The sequence below is a fragment of the Felis catus genome, chromosome A1, assembly GCF_018350175.1.
Source record: "Felis catus isolate Fca126 chromosome A1, F.catus_Fca126_mat1.0, whole genome shotgun sequence".
Taxonomy (NCBI): Eukaryota; Metazoa; Chordata; class Mammalia; order Carnivora; family Felidae; genus Felis; species Felis catus.
This window is the reverse complement of record NC_058368.1, coordinates 144,542,183-144,559,169: the sequence shown is the minus strand read 5'-3', so window position 1 is coordinate 144,559,169 and position 16,987 is coordinate 144,542,183. Positions and strand designations below refer to the sequence as shown.

Below are 16,987 nucleotides of genomic sequence, written 5' to 3'. Positions count from 1 at the left end.
ACTGGAGCTGAAGACAAATAAATGTCCTGGTGGATAAACAGGTTCAGGAGTCATTTTCAGAAAGGTTATAACCAAGTTTATGAAGATTCAATATAATGTGTCATTAAGTGCTTCTAGCATTTAATGATTTTGCAGATCAGAAATTACAGAATACATGTTTGCTCATATATTAGTAATACTGTGGATTAAAACTTTGAGGTAAAAAAAATAAACATTTCCTTGTCAACGATACACTAATATGTTTAATCGATAACCGTTCATCCTGTATATTCAGTCTATACAGAAGTCTATACGTCAGAATTAAAAGTGAGGGATTTCAACACTATTGTTCGGTTTATAAAATAATTATATTGGGAAAAACATGTTAAGTGGACTTTTTTTATATTTCATTTTATGTTTGACCTGGTGTTTCAATACAACTCTAAGACTTGAAGATTCCTCTCTAGTTAGTAAAAATTAAAGGAATAGTTTGTATTAGTAATTCCTCAATATCAGACCATTGCTATGACACAGTTCCTTGTGTCTCTCTCAGTCAACCTAATAATTGGGATCAATTTACAACAAAACTTGTGTTATTTCAATCACTAAATTCCCAAAGAATGGCATTCAGGACTAATGCCCTTATTCTTCATTCCACCCAGTGTGAAAAGGAATGATGAGCAACTTCCAGGTTACTGGGTTAGGCATTTGAGAAAGTACAAATATTTGTGGACCCCATGTTACAACTCCAAAGAACACTGCTACCCCAAAAGGACATGACTGTGAGTCGGGGAATAGTTAAGGTATCACAGAGGTCCGAGACTCATTCTGAATGCATTTCACTCTGAACTCAGTAACCTTCACTTAATTATCCTGGTTCACATTTCCACAAGACATTGGCTATGTATAATGGGTTTTCAGCAAAATGTCAATTTAGAGTGCCTCATCTTCTACTAAATGTTCATATATATTTCATGTTATTGAAAAACAGAAACTCATTCCAAAATTTAGATCTTGGTTTTTAAATTTATGTCATACTCTCACAGGCACTGGTTTAAATGCTTTTGTGGGTATCAGCTCATTAAATTTTCACCACGACCCTAAAATCTAGGTGCTATTAACTCCAACTTAAGGAGAGGAAACTGAGACAAAGAAAAGTGAAATAAATTGCTCAATATCCTACAGCAAGGAGATGGTGGAGGCAGAATTTGACCTCCAGCGACATGGCTATACTGTCTTCCTATTACTGTTTCAGACTCATACACTTTAGTTCAACAAACTTTGAGTAGATTTTGGAACATAAATGACATTATCAGACTACATGGCGATACAGTCCTTTGCATCCTGCTCATCAACTATTTAATGATTAGCATCAATTTACAATAAAACTTCTGTTACTTTAATCACTAAATTCCCACAGATTGACATTCAAGATTATCTGATGCCCCTATTCTAAGGAGGCCTTTCTGACGTCCTGGGCGACTTATTTTTTCTAGTCCTCAGAATAAACATTCATTTAAGGTTGAAACCACACATATATTTGTGCATATGCACACATGTACACACACAAATACATACACACTGCAACATACCTCATACTATCCCTAAAAGTAAATAACACAAATACTAGCAGACAATTAGAGATAATTTGTAGTCCATTTCATAGGAAATGGAATCCATCAAAGTTTAAAAGAATAAAAAACCCACCTGGATGGGTTTAAAAGTCTGTTAAGGGTATGTAGTAAAAATGATAATAGGAGCAACCAAAGCAAAACAATGGAAACTTCCCAAAGTATATGTAATTGGATTACTTTCTACTTTTGGATTAAGGTCTGTTTTTTTAAAGCCAACTCTATTGAATAATTTCTAAACACACTAACAACCAAAAATACAGAAAAATACTGTAAAGGCAAATCATTATATCAACATCAATACAATAATAACATCAGCTGTATTAATAGCTAACAGAAGTGCTTTAAACATGTGGCAAAGAAAAAGCAATAAATAACATCTGGACATGAATCAAAGGCAGAGGTGGGTCCTGAGTATTTTTCCTCTGGGTGTACTGAAAAAAATGACTTATTCAATATATTCAACCTTCTAGCGTTTTTCATTATAGATGTTTTTTTCAAACTTAGATAAGAGCAGTCTCAGTTTATAGAAATAAATTACGATGTATCATACTTTTCAATCAAAAGCCCTTTCAGAAATAGAATACTAGTTACAGAAACATTTATTTGCATTCTCGCATATTATAAAGCTCCAGTCAATTAGTATTTTTTTCAGTGAATTCCAAATGCAAGAAAAATACAAAATAAGACATCTAACAATCAAAACTGCAATTCAACAAGTAATTCAATTTAATCCAATGCCCATCTTTCAGGTATCTATAATGGAAAACAAGAGATAAGGCAGGAGAGAATTCGTAAACACTGCCCTTCAGAGTTACAATTACTGGCAGAGACAGGCGTGCAAACATGTACCTACAATACACAAGAGGACGAAATACATGCATCGGGAGCAAGGGGCACGAAACCAGGAGGAAGGTAAATCCATTCTAACTGGAGGGAAGGGGAGAGAAAGATGAGGGAACATTGTAAAAGGCTCTCTAGAGGTGTCTGACCTGAGCCTGGAAGGCCAAGCAGACCTTCGATAGGCACGGAAGGGATGGAAAAGGGCATTCCCAGGCCCCAGGCTGGGGAAAGCACACGTGAAGGCACACAGGCAGGCAAGTGCCAGGAAGGCAGAAAGCCAATATGGGAACACAGTCTCTGCGGAGGAATACAGGGGGAATTAGGCAGGCCTGATGTTGTTAGCATTATATTCCACTATATTTAAAGGAAAATTAGTATCAGAAGCCAAAAACTGAGAAAAGTTATCATTTCCTAAAATAAACTTCCAAACTTTAACATATGTGTACTTTCTCTCTTTATAAATAAATAATGGAAAATAGAACAGCACGTGTTAAACTTTTTTAAGTATTCTGTGCAAAAATTTATGTGCACAGCACAAGTAACGTCTTATTTGATGAGGTAAAAAAAAAATTTTAAGCAGCACATTTTGGCAGGCAACAGAAATGCAAATATCTTCAAATGTTATTGGCACATTCTGAACAAAAACTACATTAAAGGTTAATCCTAGTTCCAAAATCTATGTGTCACTGCTCACCAAGTTCAAAATCATAAATGTGTGCAATGCATTGTCTCAAATCAATTCCGTGGGGCATGGTCCCTTCCCTCAGAACACTTAAGCACTTAAAAAAAGAACTCTGGATGAGGTTTACTCCTTGCATTCTGCAATGAGGGCCCTGGAGGGAGGGACACTGTTAGGCTGTTGCTTCTCCAAAGTTTCTGGCACAAATATCTTCAACACTTCAAAAGCTTAAAATACTGGGTGATGCTCGGAAAGCACACATCCCACAAACAAGATACATGCACCATTACCAAAGCGTGTCAGGGGTCAACAGACATTTCGTTTGGCAACTGGAGTTGCCAACTGAATCAAATCATATCATGGGGGGCTGATCCAGAAGTGCTGATGAAGAATGGGAACAAGAGACAGCTGTTTTCACTTCGGACATTGTCCCCACCACTATGTGAAAGGGCTTTGAGCAATGCAAGTTTCTCTTGGGCCTTTGCCTGTATATCGTCGCCACCTGGCACTGCCACTCTCATCGGCCAGACCGATCTGTCCTCCTTGGAGCTGTAGAGAATGTCTGGTCCACTGAGGAGGAGAGTCCAGTCAGAATGTAACTTACTGTCCCACTCGTGCTTTACTATTATTGTGTTGCTGTTTTTCATGGCCCCTGAAAAGAAACAGCACAAAGGTGGGCCTCAACCACAGCCTCGGTCAAGGCCACGGAGGTGTCCTGCATGAACAGTATCAATCACACAGCTACATCAAACCTGCTCCAAAATGGTTTCCGGGATCTGGCAATGATAATGCGTAAGTCGCAGAGATGACTAAGACAGTGGGTCTACCAAACAAGGACTTACCTTGGCGGATAAAAGTTTGGCTGGTGTCCAGCAAAATATCACAACCCTCTACGATCATTCTTTCTATGGCAAGGTTCTTCCTTATGTTTTCAGTGTCACTCACTTCATCATGCATTATCCTATAGACACAGCACAGACAGATCACAGTAAGAGATATTTTCTGTAGCCCTAGCAGGTATGCAAAGAAGAGTTCCCTCTGGGAAGTTCAGTTTTGACTTGCATCAGTATAAAAGAGACTGTGGGGAGAGCAGACTTCCAGGCCTCAACAAGCCATGACCCAAACCAAAGCCAGTTGTACATGATTCTAAATGACAAGCGGGTCACAAACCAATGAACACCCTGGGGAATGCAACAGGAAAGCAAAGTATTATTTTGTGAACAGCAACCTTCATTGAAATTAGGATGCCATTTGTTAGAGGTAGAGCAAATTAGAGGACTTTATACCATTTATGCCATATAAGCTAAAGGAACAGAGACGTAAATAATTCCTTGAAACACTGAAAAGTCACTGAAAAATGCAAAATATACATTCTCTAGCTTCTTGCCAAATATGAACACGAGGATTCCAATAAAGGTCGTTTTCCTATTATCCTGAAAGAAACATAAACCCAAATACAGCTATAATCTCAATTATATAAATTCACATGCTATAAAAACATTTTCAACAATATATATTTTTCTTGGTTAAAATTAACATGTATTCTGATTCAGTACCATCTGAAGAGCTAGCATTTAATATTCAGGTGAATCTGAGAAGCTGGTCTGTGTCTTGCTTCTTGTTGCCTGGACATATATATTAGGTTTCCACAGAGACTAACTTGCTGCTTTCTCTAATCAAGCATTTATTATGAGTTCTCTACATACCTGGACAGTTCCTCTAGTTTTGACTTAGCAAACTCCAGACTTTTCCTTTCCACATGCTCATGGGGTGTATGAGCTAGGAGTTCGTGAAGTGTGATGATATACCTGGGGATCTAAATGCAAAGGCTGGCATGAGCAAGAGGTCAGGATGAACAACACTGGGACACTCTCTACTGTGCCATCATCATGTCTGAGAAACTCATCTCTACCTTTACAGTTTTGAAACAAAGTATACTTCAAACCACACACACACACACACACACACACACACACTTCACCAAGAGCACAAAAAAAGAGTAACAAAATATTATGTTCCAGAGAAACAATTGTTTCTTTAGGTTTTTTAATATAATCATATATTTCTTAATCACAAATTTTGAAAATTGAGTTCATGGGGAAACATACAGCTATAATCAAATCACAAGAATCTGTATTTTAGGTATATTTGTTCACAATTTTTTTTAAATTCGGAATCCTACTGCAATATTCTGTTTAAGAATTAAAACTTGGGAGAAGAAGATATGTTCACCTTTATTACATTCTCATCCTACTTTACCTTAATTCATTCTTCTAGCAGTAAAAAGTATTGTTTAAATAGATTATTTACTCGTAGTTTTGCTTATAGATAAACTATCTGAATTCTGTCAAAGGCAGAAACTCCACCAGGCCTATGAAGATGTTAATATAACATAGTAGAGTTTTAATTAAAGTTATAGTGATTCTACATATTTATTTATTTTAATTTTTATTTATTTTTGAGATCATGAGAGAGACAGAGCACGAGTGGGGGAAGGGTAGAGAGACAGGGGAAACACAGAATCTGAAGCAGGCTCCAGCTGTCAGCTGTCCAGAACCCAAAGCAGGCTGAGCTGTCAGCACAGAGCCCGAAGCGGTGCTCGAACCCACGAACCATGAGATCATGACCTGAGCCGAAGTCATATGCCTAACTGACTCAGCCACCTAGGTACCCCTCTACATATTTGTTTTTCACTGGCTTACAAACTAAAATCTTTTAGAAAGCTGGGGCAGTGGGCTTAATTATAATACCAACACACATGAACAACAGGCACCATAACCCCACCTGCTATGGGTCAGATTGGAGCTCAAGGTTTGCACGTACACCTAAACCTCCAGCAACAAAAGGGGAATTTGCCCATTTTACACAGATAAGAAAACAAAGTGTGAAGAGGTCTGGTAACTTGCCCAAGGTGGTGTCACAGCAAATGACGGAGCCAGCCATGATCATGGTGGCTCTGACCAATGCAGGAACCCACGGGGTCTCTTCTCTGGGGCCTGAGGTCTCACTAGGCCCTTGAAAGGCCTTCTAAGAATGAAGAAAGTGAAACAGCCTCCCAGGGTACTATGGCTAGCTCCTTCCGTCCAGTCCTGAGGTGCTGGCAGCTCTGCCCACGGATCTGCTGTTGCTCTTGTGCAGGTGGTGGCCTTCACCGGTTACTTACTGATGTTTACTGAGGGCCCATGTTTAGGCATGAGCACAAAGGGCAGTGCCACAGCACACACACGGCTCTGCAGCTGATATTCTGGGATCAGGTCATATTAAGGATCAGATCATATTAAGGTTTTGGAAGTTCAGACAGACTCCTGATAGGAGGGAGACCCCTCCCCTGTAAGACACATGGAGGGCACTTTCTGCCTCTCCATTCCATAAACTTCTCCTGGTAAAGGCTCTTGGGATACATACACTTTCAAATATCCCTTCTGCACAGTGCCAAGATGGATAACAGTTTGCCTCTAAGTCAGTAGTTCTATAAGAAAATCAAGGCAATCAACAGCTAATGTACTAAATTTTTCATAACAAAGAAGGTAGGAGTGGGAGAGCCTGACGCTTATAATGCATGCACTGAAAACCCACAAAACTAAGTTTAGTCAATAGCTTCAGGATCCTCCCCCATTAATTAAATCTATTTTAGAGAGCTCCTTGGCTAAGGTTCAAGTAGATAGATCTGAAATTCAGAAGCCAGTCCTTTCTACTTTCTGGTATAGGAACAAACAAGCCTGAAGCTGCCAAAAAGCAGGGAAAGGACATTCTGCAGAGAAGTGGATGGCTCTCCAAAGAGCTCGTGTGTATATTCAAGAGCTGATTATAAATCTGTTCCCCCCAAACCCAAGAATCACAGTAAGTACTGTCTAGATGAATCATAATGTTCTTCTCAACTATGGAACAATACTTGTCACTTTATAGACATTAATTAGCCTGCTTGCCAATTACAGTAAATAGGTGGCTAGAGCCACAAAAGGCTACTTTCTGGAGAACATCTAACAGCACTGTTCTTGTCAGGGGCAGATTTCATGATCGGCTTACCTATGGACTTATGAGCAGCTGAAGCCAATTTAAACTGTACCAGTCGAGCCACTGCCTTTGCTAATTAAAAATTACATTAATGACTACATTATTTTCCATAACAAATTTCTTGGCAACACTTGGACTACTTGTCTGATGGTTAAATTGAGGATAAATTAACTGCATCATCCAAATTCAACAATTCCTCTATGTTTCCATAGCTCAACATAGAATATCAACAGCAGCAAATGACTTACTTGACAAAGAGCCCAGTAAAAGGTCTACACATACACAGGCTAAAAGCTCCAATCACCTCTCCTCCTCTGTGCCTAACCCCTGCCCCCATATCTAGACTCAAGAAAAAGTCTGGTCAGAGGTCCCTTGGTAGCATGAACTAGCATGCAGAGGAAAGTAGAAACAGCTAGACCCTCCAAGGAAGCAAATGTTTTCATGACTATTTCACCTCATTTGTGAAAGAACCAAGAGGGAACAAGAGGGATAGAATGAACCCAGTAAGAGAAAACCTCCAAGCTTCTAGAAAGTGCAATTTCCCCCTCAGTGGTCCATAGGGTCACTCCTAGGGAGAAGGCAGAAGGAAGAGACACCAAGCAAACAAGACAAAGAAGAGGCACCAAGGAGAATGAGGCTCTTAGGTAGCACACTCTGATAGCTTCCTCTCTTGATCTATCCAGAATAGTGATAGGGCAGCAAATAGATTAAGAGCTGTTCTTTCAGTTTACACATCTTGCAGTTTGGACCAATTCTGGCTAAATTCTTCAACTTTGAGGCTTCTCCTAGAAAAATGGCTCTCCTAAGCTGAGACCTTTGGTTACCCTGGTCTGGAAGAAGCCAGAGACCTCAACATTTGACCCTTCAGCTAAATTGTAGGGTTTCGGGCCACCACAGTCTCAGGATGCGGGTTCCTAGACAAACACCAGGCTCCTTGCACCACCATCGTGTGATCCCCCCAGGATCACAGCCAGATAGCTAGAGCTCTGGGAGACAACTGGAGATCAGGTCCTCAATTTTAAGAGTAAGAAACAGAGATTAGATTGGTTCAATTATTTTCCTCAATGCTATGACTGAAGAGTGAGCAAGACATCCAGGTCTCCTCAAGATTCGTAGTCCGATGGTCCTTTCCTCACATTGTAGGAATTCCTTGGGGTCAATCAAAATGCCAAGCCATTCTTATTGGGCTTAAACTCCAGGGAAAAGGAGAGAGGGTGACAGAAGTGCATCTCAGCATTTTCAAGAAATCCAAAGGGCTTTCCAAGGCCCTCCATTCGACTGTGTTTGGACACCTCCCCTACAGATCAAGTGCGGTTCTGTCTGTTGTTTTAAAACCCTGAGAAAATGACACCAAAGGGAAATTAGATAGCCCGTGGGAAGGCATTAGTGCACTGTCAGAAAGGGAGCTAGGTGCCTCCCAGAATGTTCCATGTGTCTTTCACAACCATTTCTTTGAACATTCACCTGAAATCGAGTTGCTGAAAAGACACAGTTTAGGGATTGTAATCATAATCTGGAGGTAACTGCCAAAGACACAAACAGAATCTCAGAACACTGCATTATATAAAACTTGTTTCACTATAAATAAAAGCTTAAATTATAATTTTTATAAGGTTAAAAAAAGCAACTTTTTGTTTTTGCTTTGAAGTTTTTCTTGGAAAATATTTCTTCAGAGAGGCAAAAAGTTCAAACAATTCAGTTCCATGAAAAAAAACACAATACCATTATAAAGTTTCACTATATTTAAGTTGTTTCAAATACATCCTTTTGGTTTTTAAAAAATCTTGCTAAACCTCTGTGGTGACTTCCATGATTTCAAAAAGGATTGACAAACTTTAGGACAAACAATTACGAACCAGAGCAACATTTCTTTCTCAGGCTACAAAATGGTCAGCTGGGGTCAGCAATGCCTGTGCAGGGGGGCAAAACTCTCTGCAGAAGCCCTAACACACATGATTAGGAGAATCGGTTTACCACATGACAATCTGGAGGCCTGGCCAGAAGCCCCATAAATTCCACAATAAGAACACTCAATGCCTTTCCAAAAGAGCAGAATCGACACTTTTCCAAGGAACAGGAGATTCAATTCACATTTGGGCCTCCTCTGTTCTCACTCAAGGACTCTTAACGGTAAAGCTCTAGGTACAGGTAAGAACACAAGTATGCTTGATCCCTCCGGGTGCTCTAACACCCAAAAGTAAATGTCATGACAAGCCCCAGCCTCAATTCAGCAACCTGACTAGGGGCCAAGAGTCCCCAGGTCCAGCCAGTGCCTCCAGACCCTATATTTTCATAGCCTCTGTGACCCAGGATGTCCTCCTTTTGGTATCCGGAGCTCCAGACAAACTCAAGACCAACTTCAACAGCAATTGTAACAGGGAGGGGAGGATGGGAAGGAAAACAAAGACTTTCCCAGCAGTCACTCCACCCCTCAGGAGCCTTTTATGCCACCAGCATATACTGGAACGTTTGCACAGCATCCTATTTCTGTAAACCTGATAATATTTTTAAACATGCTGGAGGAGGAGACTCCATGGAAGAAGTCTGTGTGGAATCTTTCTGTAAAGAGAAAACTGTGCTACTTTTCAAAAACCATTCCTGATTTAATTGCTTCAAAAATGCCTGGTTTTAAAAAAAAAATGCCTGCTTTTCTCCCATATGCTACACAGAGGGAAAATGTGTGGCATAAATTTGTTTCTCTCAGGGTCAAGCTCAGGACAGTTGATGCACATTTGCCATAATTCCACATGGGGCATACTTAAACTTGTCACTCTGGTCACCCTATGTTTCAGTACCACCAAACTGGAACCGATGACTTATAAAATGCATCCCAGATGACTTACCTGGAACATTGGATAGGTCAAGAATGTTTCCAGCATCCTCCCCTCACACGCAGGGTTGGCTTCGTACTGTTTTAAGAGTTTGTCGAAATCTCGGTTTTGCTTACAATTGGCAAGCACTTGGAGGCTGTACTGGTGATTACGCACAAATTCTTGATAAATGTTCAACATGGGGAGCAAAATATCAAACAGATCAGCTGGAAAAAAGAAGTAAACATGGCAGTTTTTCTTGGTCCTTGGTAAGTTATCTAAGGTACAAGGAGAGACTGTGTTCACTCAGTGGAAATGGCACAGAGTGGCTCCCAGCATCATGTGTCACACGTGCACAGGGCCCCCTTCCAGATGCTTGAATGACTAATTTGGTAGAATGCACGGGGGCAGGGGGAGGGGGTGCACAGAGCCCAACTCTAGCCCCAAATGAACAATGACAGGCCAGGAGAAAGGGCTGAGAGGGCAATAAAACAGATTCCCAGTGCCTAAGGAAGCTCTCAGGTCAAGAGGGAAATTCAGACAGGTTAGGCTGACTAATGTTGAAGTTATTTTGCTTTAATTGTAGACATATTAAGAGAAAATCTTTTATCTCTAAAGCATGCACTTACCTAAAATTAAGGTAGGCCAGTTTGCTATCCTTGCCTTCAGTCCTTGATGAAATATTTCATGAAGAAACATAATTGTTTCACTATAAAAAATTGAAAAATAATATAATCTAGTCACTTCTTTGCCAAAGAAGTCCACTGAGTCCTTAAAGCCTTAATAAATACATGATTTGCATGCCTCCCAGGGCCTCCAAATTGTATACACAATAATAACATGGATTATACTAGCCCTCATAAACCAATTTGTCTTTCAAACGATCTTGAAAATTCTGAGCTAGGCTTCAACTACTGGAAGACAGTAAACACCAAATCATTGGCATATAACCCTCTTCATTATGTTTGATAGCAACATCTTTCTACTGTTAGGATTTAACACTTCAACTGATAATCAAAAAATTAGTTATGATCCTTTTTTCTCTTCAGTTTGATTCTAGATGATAACTAAGGGAAAAGACTCCCTCTTTCACTAAAATGAGTTTTGACAGGAAAGAAGGGAAAAGAATCCACAGCAAAGATTTGGCAGAACTCTACCATAACCACTCCTAAGACGCCCAAGATGGAAATGTAAAAGAATCCTCTGAAAAGGACTAAACCTACACAGAGATGCTATAAGGAGAACTATGCATAGAGATCCAAATCTCTACAAGGTTCAAGAAGAGCAGTTACCAAAGTAACTTTTGCTTTCTCCTCATTACAATTAATTCATTGGATTGAGCCTCTAAAGCCTTTTCTTAACTAGCACATCCTACACAATCAAATACATAATTATTCATGTAAGTGAGATATTCTGGTTTGTTGTAAGTCAAATTCAATTACAATAAACATCAATGGGAAATCCTTAACTTTTTCCAAATGGTCCATGAAACAAAATACACATGGCTTGAAGATGATAATTTGTTTTTCATTTATAGCAATTTTAACTAAGCAGTGTTTGTTGTTCAAGGATTTCAACCAAATCTAGTTTGGCAGATATTGGGGGGTTTTTTTGTATTTTTTTATTTTTTAACATTTTTATTTATTTTTGAGAGACCGAAAGAGATGGAACACTAGTGGAGTAAGGGCAGACAGAGAGGGAGACACAGAATCTGAAGCGGGATCCAGCTCTGAGCTGTCAGCACAGAGCCTGACAAGAGACTCCAGCCCACAAACTGTGAGATCGTGACCTGAGCCAAAGTCTGACGCTCAACCGACTGAGCCACCAGGCGCCCTTAGTTTGGTAGATACTGTATGTTAGTCTTTCAACCTCCTTTCTATTCTCCTTTTAGGTGGACATGATGGAGAGCTACAGCTAAACTTCCCAGACTGCCTTGCAAATGAGGCTCTGAATGTAAATTCAGTTCCACCAGGTGCACCTATTGGTAGACATGGAAAGTAGGAGAGGCCATCTTCCTATTGCTGAAAATCAGTCATGAAGATGGGAGTGTTTCAGGGGCAATTTCAGCACCCAGCTTTGGTGTTCTAGTTTCTAGGCAACAGCTTCCTAGACCTGAGAGGCAGATATGGTGGCAATGGCAGTGGCTGTAGTTTCCTAACTTCTGAATCACATCTACAGTGCTGTGCTCTTGAACTCAAAGCTCCAGGGGAGCAGCTCCCTGGCTTTGCTCTTCCAGCTCTTCCAAAGAATTGTATAAGCACTGAAAATGTCTGCATAACTTAAGAGAAAATTACACAGTAATTTTGTCCTTAAACGTCCTTTGTCCTTAAAATGTCCTTAAATGCAGGCTGGGAGGTGGACGAAATAAAGGAGATTAAGAGCACACTTCTTGTGTTGAGCACTGAGTGATGTACAGAATTATTGAGTCATTACACTGCACATCTGAAACTAATATAGCACTGTATGTCAACTAAACTTCAATAATAAAATAAAATAAAACAAAGTAAAAAAAATAAATGCATAAAAAGCCTAAATCTTTAAAAAGCCAAATTAAAATATATTGCAGTAACTTTTTGTTCTTTTTCTTTAAAAAAAAAATTTTGTTTGACTAGAGTTGATACATAGTATTACATTACCTTCAGGTGTACAACTTAGTGATCTGGCAAGTTTATACCTTATACTATGCTCACCACAAGTATAACTACAGTAAGTCCCATTACATCATTATTACAATACAAGTGACTGTATTCCTTATGCTCTGCCTTTTATTCCCATGACTTCTTCATCCCATAACTGGAGGCCTGTATCTCCCTCTCTCCCCTTCACCCATCTTGCCCAACTCCTCAATCCTCATGTGGCAACCACCAGTTTATTCTCTGTATTTATGGGTCCGATTCTGCTTTTTGTTTATTTATTTATTTTTAGATCCCACTAATGACTGGAATCATATGTGTATTTGTTTTTCTTAGTCTAACATGTTTCAAGAAGTGCGACAGGTTCCAGGGCCATCCACACTCCCTCCAATGACACAAAGTCATCCCTTTCTATGACTTTGTAATATTTGATATTATTTGACAGTTTTTGATGTTTTCATGTTGTTTTTACTTTTGAACCATGTAAATTTCTTCAAAAACAAATAAATGTATTCAAAATAAATAAATAAGTAAATAGATGAATTAAAAAAAAAATAAATAATTTTTAAGTAAAGCACCCAGGCACTCCCTTTCTCCCCTTCTCCTCTTCCCTTGTTTATTTTTTCCATAGTGCTCATCACCATATAATATACTACATATTTCACTTATTTACTATTCATTGTCTTCCCACATCAAAATTTAAGTTACATGAAGGCAAGGGTTTCTGCTTTGTTCACTGATGAACACTCAGCAGGAAGGACACTATAAATATTTATTGAGCAAATAAATTTGCTAGAGATTCTCAGGCTCCCTGTTAGTTTTTCTTCTTCCTAAAGTATGTCTGTATAAATTACATGTAAAGACCCATTACTCACTCCATCTCCCTCAGCTTATGAAGATTATCTTTCCCAACACACACACGCCTACACAATGACAAGAAAACATATGTCACACAAAGAAAAGACCCAGAAAACTAAATGCCATGATTCAAGATAAAGACATGTAAACTCACACAAATAATGAAACACAAATGATAGCTTTCTTATTTTTAATATCATAAGCTCATAAAGGTGAACTTATGATTCCTATTCTTTTAAGAGTAAAGTAAAAATTCTTTTAAGAAATAGAAATGGGTTTTTCACATGACTCTTTGATTTATGCCAAGACAAACCTGTTGAGAAAAATGCTGCTGACATCATCATGGCTGATGGGAGGCTTCTTGGAGCTGGCCGCCATTCGCAGGGGCCGGAGGAAGCCATTGACCAGGATGTAGAGCTGGTGAACATACTCCGACTCAGCTTCAACCATGGTGAACACAATCTGGTTTCTCTTCCTCATGCTTTCGGCATGAGGAGAACAAATGTAATCCTGCACAATGGTCTTCCATTTCCTTCTACACAACCATCCTCTCATGAAGCTCTGAACCTACAGAACAACAACAGAAAGAATCTCAGGGAGGTGTGAGGCTGTCTTTGAATAAGCCTGTCAGTAAGGGTTTTCATTCCACGCCATATAAAACACTGCTTTTTTGTTACAGCGCTAATGGTCCCATCACTAGAATAAACTGTGGCAGGCTTTTCCAGATAGCAGAAAAAATAGGATTTAAAAATAACATTTTTCTCAGTGTCACAAGTTTCTTCCATATCTTAAGCTCTTTAAGACTGCCAATATGGACACCAGAATGTGATAATATTACATAATTCGTTATTAACATGTTAATAAAGAAATACATTGAAGGTTTACTCTTTAACAATATAAAATCAGATACTAAAAATTTTTAATTGTGTTAAAAAAGCACATAACATAAAATTTACCATCTTAACCATTTTTAAGTGTATAGTTAGTTCAGTAGTGTTAAATATTTCACATTGCTGCATAACAGATTTCCAGAACTTCATCTTGCAAAACTGATACTCTATACCTACTGAACAACTCCCCACTTCTCCCTTCCCTCAGCCCCTGCTACCCACTATTTTACTTTCTGTTGCTGTGAATTTAACCACTTTAGATAGCTCATGTAAGTAGAATCACACAGTATCTACCTTTTTGTGACTGGTTAATTTCACTTAGTATACTGTCCTCAAGGTTCATCCATGTTGTACCATGCGCTAGGATTTCCTCCCTGCTTATGGCTGAATAATATTCCATTGTATGTATATTTTGTTTATCCATTCATCTGCTGATAGATATTAGAGTTGCTTCCAACTCTCAGCAATTGTGAATAATGCTGCAGTGATCATGGGAGTGCAAATGTCTCTTCCAGATCCTGTTTTCAATTCTTTTGGATCTATACCCAGAAGTGGAAATGCTGGATCATGTGGTAGCTCTATTTTTAATTTTTTGAGGAATGACCGTACTGCTTTCCACAGCAGTTGAACCACTTCACAATCCTACCAACAGTGCACAAAGGTTCCAATTTCTCAACATCCTTATCGACACTTAGTTTGTTGTTTTTATGGTAGTCATCCTAATGGGTGTGTGGTGACGTTACACTGTGGTTTTGATTTCTATTTCTCTGATGTTTAGTGATACTGAGCAGCTTTTCATATGTATATGACTTCTCCAAAGATCACATGTATATTATTTCATCTTTGGAGAAATGTCCGTTGCCCATTTTTAAATCAGGTTATTTGATTTGTTGTTATTGAGGGTTTTTTTACGAAGCTTAAAAAAAAGTAAGTGTTAGACATCAGCTCATCTGACCCCTTCTGTTCATAGATGAGTAAACGAAATTTCATGGTAAGTCACACAGGAAAGATGCAATCAGAGATGGCATTCTTTAACCTGCTTTTTGTTAACTCTAAGGATTCTCTCTCAGCCACACGGTGAAAACACATGTGAATGATTTGCAATGGAGATTATTTTGTGAAAAGAAACATGAAATATAATTAAAAATTGATTCTGTAGACAACATGATAGCCTCTAAAATTGATCTGAATTCCCTAGGTATGATTTGAAAAATAACAGACAAACCTGTACGTTTTAGCCAACAAATATTTACTAAACATCTTTCAAGTGTCCAGGTAAATGCTGGGGGCTAGCCAGAAAGGTGCATGTCATAATCCTTAACCCCAAGGCTGAGCACTAACCTGCTGGGTAACTTTGAACTCCAGTCCTCTATTTTCTCACCTACAAAATAATGGACCAAAAAAAATCTGAAGTGCTTGCTAAATATAAAACAGTTATATGATTATTTATTAGGGTGTGTCACAGTTAAGTGGCAGATTCAGCCACAAAGCAGGTTGCAAATCCATATATGATTGACAGCATTAAATGACTACCAAATCTCTTTTTAGTATTATTGTTATCTAGTCAACATATTCTTACACTCCTTATTGTTTCCCTACTATTTCACCCATATGGACTAAATTGTCATGTATTTAAACAACTGCTCTTCTATTGCAATGTTTAAAATTCTTTCATTTACCTACCAATGTTGTCATCATACTATCAGTGTTAATGCAGGCATTCACACAGCTGTGATGATTCAAACAATAAAAATTAGCCACATTTTAATAGAATTATGTGGGGGAATTTATATGCACATTATCTGGAGAAATCTAATGGAAAACTTCTTTGTCATATAATAAATTTCAATTTTTGGTTCCTTGAAGATAAAAAATTATGTTGATATTTGCCAAATCAGAATAGAGAAACTAATTCATTTAAAACACTTTTTGCCGGGCCACCTGGGTGGCTCAGTCGGTTAAGCGTCCGACTTCAGCCAGGTCACGATCTCGCGGTCCGTGAGTTCGAGCCCCGCGTCAGGCTCTGGGCTGATGACTCAGAGCCTGGAGCCTGTTTCCAATTCTGTGTCTCCCTCTCTCTCTGCCCCTCCCCCGTTCGTGCTCTGTCTCTCTCTGTCCCAAAAATAAATAAACGTTAAAACACTTTTTGCCACACAGACATTAGAATGACTGGGCTATAAAGCACAATAGAATTAATTTCAAAGCCTACTTAACAAGTGCAAAAATATATTTTTTAATTGCTTCTACTGAGAAACAGGAAGGTATAAAGTGTAAAAAGCATTTATTTTATCACTATTCTTCCATTTAACAGAAATATTTTCAAAAATCACCTTAATCAAATTTTGTGTTAAACACAATCTTTCTGTTTACTTAGTCAGGTGTTGCCTGCTGAGCTGGTGTACTTTTCATACTAACAGACCAGTTTCTACCAAAAAAAAAAAAAATCCTGAAAACTGTACTTCACTCATCTCTTTGTTTATAGACAACTTCATACTACTAAAAGGCAAGAGCATTAATCTTGTAACAATAACATAAACTCAATTCAATTCAGAATGTTTTGAATTCTAAGAAATTAATGGTGGTATTTCACTTTTTATTCCTTAAAAACTGAAAACACTTCAATTTAGTTCTTAGAAGCATTTCTGTATCA

The 16,987-nt window shown here is 38.6% G+C and overlaps 1 protein-coding gene across 4 annotated transcripts in view; it reads right to left on the bottom strand.

The window, feature by feature from the left end:
• Window positions 1–16,987, bottom strand: part of RASGRF2 (Ras protein specific guanine nucleotide releasing factor 2) — a 240,714-nt gene that overhangs the window by 126,867 nt on the left and 96,860 nt on the right. For all 4 annotated transcript variants that reach the window (XM_023257887.2, XM_023257899.2, XM_023257908.2 and 1 more), the window contains exons 5-9: window positions 13,761–14,014; window positions 10,586–10,665; window positions 9,990–10,183; window positions 4,839–4,948; window positions 3,975–4,093 (exon numbers count right to left, since the gene is read on the bottom strand). In XM_023257887.2, the coding sequence (XP_023113655.1) occupies window positions 3,975–4,093; window positions 4,839–4,948; window positions 9,990–10,183; window positions 10,586–10,665; window positions 13,761–14,014 (757 nt within the window). The remainder of the gene's footprint in view (window positions 1–3,974; window positions 4,094–4,838; window positions 4,949–9,989; window positions 10,184–10,585; window positions 10,666–13,760; window positions 14,015–16,987) is intronic.